The 6,000-nt window shown below is 34.2% G+C and overlaps 1 protein-coding gene across 1 annotated transcript; it reads right to left on the reverse strand.

Moving 5' to 3' along the window:
• Positions 1-196: 196 nt before the first annotated feature.
• Positions 197-5,772, reverse strand: LOC129292435 (uncharacterized protein ycf45-like). The gene is made up of 11 exons (XM_054929988.1): positions 5,732-5,772; positions 5,551-5,599; positions 5,340-5,399; positions 4,992-5,054; positions 4,315-4,392; positions 3,858-4,078; positions 3,498-3,570; positions 3,119-3,403; positions 2,330-2,473; positions 1,841-1,891; positions 197-421 (listed from the first exon to the last, which is right to left on the reverse strand). The coding sequence occupies exons 1-11, from the start codon at positions 5,770-5,772 to the stop codon at positions 353-355; spliced, it is 1,134 nt and encodes a 377-aa protein (XP_054785963.1). The 3' UTR covers positions 197-352.
• Between the last annotated feature and the right edge of the window lie 228 nt (positions 5,773-6,000).

Consider the following 6,000-nt stretch of genomic DNA (forward strand, 5'->3'; position numbering starts at 1 on the left):
AACCAATCATAAAATGCAAAAATGGTGAAAAGCGTTGAAATTAAAGATTCATTATGTGGGAAAACATAGACAATATACATTAACTAATTAACCTTCTCTAGAAATAAGGTATATTATCTTTTGATAAAAAAATGAGATATATTATAAGAAGAATCATATTCAAAGATCAATCAAGCAAATTAATTGCAGACAAGAATTAACAATAAATTCCATTTCACAAAAAACAAGTTCACATTTTTATTTTAACAACAATCCATTCTATATTGGTTCTTATATGCTAATAATTTGCTTAAATGGTCCTTGAATGTGATTCTCTCTATATTATATTATGCATAAGGGGAAAGGGAGATTATCAAATACATTTATCATAAGGTTTTGATTTCTCTATCACAACCTTGCACTTTGCATCCCTTTTCCTCACCTGCAAAACCAGAGCCACAGTTATAATTTGATCAGTCAAAGCACAACACAGACTTGAAGGATAATATTACGATCCAGAATTATGGGCGTACACAGCATTTTTTTTGTATTAACCCATCCGGTAGTGAAGCCGCTGGGTCAAGCCCCAACTAGGGGTAGCTCTCCCAAGCACATCATCTCCATTGTCATCACCCTAGGAATTGAACCCAAGAATCGATGGCTAAGGGACTCAGTCACTCAGACCCCTTCCATTGGAGCCAACGTGCATTGGAAGCACACAGCATATGTATTTATTAGTCAAAAAGCTCTGACCCCAAATAAAATAGAGTAAATACGTACTACTGTTCCTATACATATATATATATATATATATATCTTTCAACAATTTAATTCTTGGATTATTACTCTACTGTCTACACATATTTCAAGGGACTAATTCACAAGGAGTAATACATTGCAGAGCCAATATGAAAGGAGGTATACTATTAAGGAATCGAGTTGTATATTTAATAAACAAATAAAAATATGACAGGAAGAGCCCCAGGACACAGAAACTCAAAAGAATATTTCATTGTCCACGCAATGAGGAAACTGGATATCGGGTTTGAACCTTGAAATGACTACTAATGTCTTTTGTTGTTCATCTCATATTCTTTAGCCATGGAAGCAATGTTGAGACCCGGACAGTTGAACTGTTACCTGATGAAGAAAGTGGTTTGATTTAACCATTTAACTTGTTCTAGTAGTTGGTTTGAGTTAACCCACTATAACTCGAGCAGCTTTTGAAAACCCAGAACGATTGGACCATTTTGACCCTTTTTCTTTAACTCTTATTTTAGTAATAACTTTCTTATTCAATTTTAAAATAGTGCCAACTTAATTTTGGTTATTATAGTAGAATCTTGAGTACACGATTTTTTTTATTGACATTATATGAATGAAAGTATAGAGAAAATTTAAAACTCATTTACTTTAAAATAACAAATCAGGTAAATAAAAATATATACATATGAAACAAAATGAGAAAAATAAAATTCAAAAATGTTATGACTGAGCAATTCTGAACCAGAAATGATATTGTTAGTATCTTTAATGTTTTATTTATATATATGCATATAAATATCATTTTTTATTTAATTATTCAATCATCAATCTAACTTGTTAAACCATAAAAACCGTGACCCACTAATATTTCTGGTTTATTATCCAATCCGGTTTTTAAAACAATGTATGGAAAGTTCCTTAGGCATTGATCATCCATAGCATAATGACCTAAATCCCATTAAAATCCAAAGTCTAGACATGGATACCGATTATAAAAATTTTAGTCCAAACAAAATCCGATAATTAAAAAAAAAACACATCTTTCATATTCAAACTAGGATTATCAGAAGAAACAACTAGACTCCTAAAGGATTACCTCAACCTGTGGACTCTTTCCTCGAAGCAACATATCTACACTTTTGTCTGTCTGCAAAATTTTAAAGAACATAAGAAATATAGAATATAAAGCCTACTGATGTTTTATCTTTACCTTCATTTCATCTCCATAATAACAAAGAATAGAGAGTGTCTTTTTCGGTTTAATTTGGAACCAAAACTTTCGTTCACCTATCACTCAAATGCAATTTGTTGGTGTTGAAATATATGTAATTCATTTTGCTCAAACATTGTTTTCCTAGTGGATTTGGAACCAGAAAATCAGTAGCCAAGATAAAACTGAAAAGGAACATGGATATTTATTGGCCACTCTAATCAGCTGAATTGATCTCAGAATCACATTAATTTTCTCAGATGGTATGCAAATAGAAACCAAGTTTTGGCCCAGCTGGCATGTTACAAACGTATGTCTTACTTATCAAAAGATTAATAAGTGAATAACAATAAAAGATTTGTTCAATCAGCACACCTGATGAGTAATCCAGTAGTGCCTGTCTCTCATCTCAATTAGGAAATCAAATGTTGGAGGAGCTTTCCTCTCAAGAACTATCTTCTGACAATTTCTGGCCCTGGCTTCTGCATCTCCCAAAGTAACTGCTTGTATTCCACCAATCTGGGAAATCCAACGGAAGTAAATCTTGCATTTAAGAATTGTCTAGATTCCTTACTGCCACAAAATCTCCTGCACCGAGCTTCTTTAACTTCCATACTTGAAACCGCTCAATGTGAAATTTAGATGACTTTATTAGGAGCATGTTTTTCTGGAACGTTCTAAAATACGAAGAAACTATTGCACGCCATAAAATAAGGAACATAAAACTAACTCATATGAAGGTGTAATAATCAGAAGAAAAGATTACAAGGGATGGGGATAAGGCATCCCACAGTAATTAAAAAAAAAAAATAGAAGCCAAAAAGAAAATGACAAAGACTCTCCTTTGAAGTAGCCATGTGAAGGCTGAAGAGCACCCTAGGGGAGTCAGAAAAGACAGTATAATGCTTCTTCCACCAAGTTGTTAAGTCAAATTTATTAATGGAATAGACCACAAACATCGAATCAAATAAATGAATCCTGAATGGCTACAAAAACTTGTAACCAAACAATAATTGATGTAGCTCCAAGCATCAGTATATATCCAAGAACGTGACAATGGGAAGTCCAAAATAAACAAAGTAAATAACTGAGAACTTAACTTGTTAAAACGGAGAAAGAGTCTCAAGTTGCTAATGGCAGAATCATAAAAGGATGAAAGCGTACCAGATCAGAGAGTATAGAATTCTTCATGATATTCTCAAGAAGCTGTCCATGAGCAGTCCCAATAAGCATGATTCCTCGCTCAGCAATTGACCGACAAGCATGAGCTTCAGCTTCAGTGCCAATTTCATCTACTATTATCACCTCAGGCATGTGATTTTCTACTGCCTCAATCATCACTCTATGTTGCATTGATGGCTCAGGTACCTGCATTCTCCGAGCACTTCCTATTGCTGCATGTGGAATATTGCCATTCCCTCCAATTTCATTGCTTGTATCAACAATTACCTACCCAATTTGAAAGTATTTTTCAAATGACGAGTTGAACAAAATATATTTCAAGTTAGAAAGAGTACTGCAAGATGCTGAAAAAACAACGCACCACTCTCTTATGAAATTCACCCGACAGCACACGTGCAATCTCTCGCATGACTGTAGTCTTGCCAACTCCAGGCCTGAGAAAACCCAAATTATAATGACTTAAAAGAAAAAAAAAAAAACCTAAGCTCTTGTACATAATACCTTACCTGGTGAATCTTGAAAATATAACATACATTTCTAGGGACTAGCAAGTCAGCAGAACGTGATAAAGTGACTTTCACCATTTATTACATTTTCCCTTGTCACATATTAATAAATTTCTTAAATGAAGGTATCATACCAAACTTTACAATTTGCAATGCCAAACTTGGAAGCATTTAAGCACGTCTTACTATAATGCTTGATTGATAGTGTGTTATACCTTCCAACAAATAAAATGCTCCTTCCATATTGAAGCAGGTCATACACCATGTCAATATGGCCACTAACCGCCCTCCCAACTCGACATGTCAAACCAACTATGCCACCTTTCCTACTTCTGATTGCAGATATTCTGTGCAATGTGCCCTCAATGCCAGCTCTATTGTCCCTCCCAAATTCTCCAACAGCTTGTTGAGCACGTTCCAACTCTTCCACTGTTACCTAAGCTACACATTTCTCAGATGGTCATGTAACCCTTTGAAGGTTAATTTTGTCTCAAAATTAATACATATTATGAATGAATATTCAGGAAAATAAAATCTTAATTTACTCTGCATACGAGACTTCCATGTAAGTGGATAATGGATATAAATAAATATAGAATCCAAAGATGAAAATGGAAAGTAACTATTCAACTTCAGAAAATATGACCTTTAGTCTAAAAGGTGCTTTGTTACCTCAGTTTTCCTAATATATTTCCCGCCATCCTGGCCAAGATAACGTGCCTCTGGAAAACGACCCAAATCCAATATAACCTGATAAATGAAGGCAACACATTATAATGGATGGTCGCCGTTGGTTCACTTAGAGCTAAACAAGCCGTTTTACATTAGCAAGCCTGTACAACATCTACCTGAATATTAAGTAGTTAAAATAATCAAACAGAGAAGGGGTATCAAACTTTAATCTGTGTAGTCAAAATAAGTCAGGTCTCATGAACAGAAGCCACCTGAACTTCTTAATATTCCCTAAACAGTAGGCCAAAAGAAGTGCATCCTTTTATAAAATTTCTACAATCAAGAGAGTCATCTTCTTGTGAGAGGTTCTTCAGTTAAAGAATCAGAAAAGATTCAAGGCATGTGACAGAGTTTTTTGAAGAGTAACAACGCCATTTGGAAAAACCAAATTTAGTTGCAAATACCATAATCTGGCAGGATAAATGTCACTGCATTACAATACTTTCTAGAAATTCGATGAGCAAAGAATAACTTTTGCCAATCCTATGGAGTATATTGATTGGAAGTGTTTAGAATGTTCGCTACTGAAAATTATAATCCCTACTTCCCCCTTATATGGTTTATCTTTAATAATTCCAAAGAGAAAGGATGACAGTAAATCCACAATGGTATCTCACCTCCAAAAGTTCATCCCTCTTTACTTCATTTAGGAGATTGTCATGCAAATCAGATGGAAGGACCTGCGAGGAAGACGAGGTATTTACATTAAATTCATTAGGGATGCAACTCATTGAGAATAAAATATCAAACAGAAAAACGCCAAACATAAATAAGAAATTGGACATCTTTAGCAGTCATAACATCCAATCCAAGTCTGATGGTTCATGTTGAAAAACAGAAAAATGATCAAGTAATACTTGTTCTTCATCAAAAAAGAAAAAAGACAAACCAACTCCAAGAATTCCACACGCATTTGAAAGAAGTGAATGATGTTTGAGAAAATCTAGCGAGAGCAAGTGAAGTACCTGCAACAGAGCTTGCAGATCGTCCTGCACAGTGAACAAGAATGGTCTGATGATGAGGCCCTACATATCGCTACACCAGCAAGATGCTGATGGGTTCGCATTTGGAGACTAAAACTCAATTTCTGAGATGAAATACGGTATCTTTTAAGTGGCGTAGAGCTTGAATTCTTCAAACAAGTCGACAAATCGGCCGGCACTAACGATTTTGAACCCATTTCCCTCCGACAAAGTGGCCGCTAGCTAGCCAGCTGCTACGGCCCCTGCTTCCCAATCCGAAAGTAAATCCTGATATTTATACGTTTTTTATTCAGTTCCTTTTATTTTTTGGTATTTATTTTCAACTATTCCATTTAAGTATTAAACTAAGTTTATTACTCAAAAATCTTGATTACCTGTTCATAATACCATACACAATAGCACAAGTGGGGGTCATAATCTAATTTGAGTTATTGTGATATTAAAATACTTTAGATATTCTGGCAAAAAAAAATTACTTTAGATATTCAATATGTGCATTTTCACATTAACAAATTAATATTTTTTTCCTTGATTACATTTAGTTTGTGGCTTTAATGGAAAGATAATTGTATACAATTAAAAAGTTTGATAACTTTTTTGTGGTCATAAATTAAATTATTATCAATGTAAAAACAAAATCTTT

Source organism: Prosopis cineraria, unplaced genomic scaffold, assembly GCF_029017545.1.
Source record: "Prosopis cineraria cultivar Desert tree isolate PC_DT_omini unplaced genomic scaffold, ASM2901754v1 PC14, whole genome shotgun sequence".
Taxonomy (NCBI): domain Eukaryota; kingdom Viridiplantae; phylum Streptophyta; class Magnoliopsida; order Fabales; family Fabaceae; genus Prosopis; species Prosopis cineraria.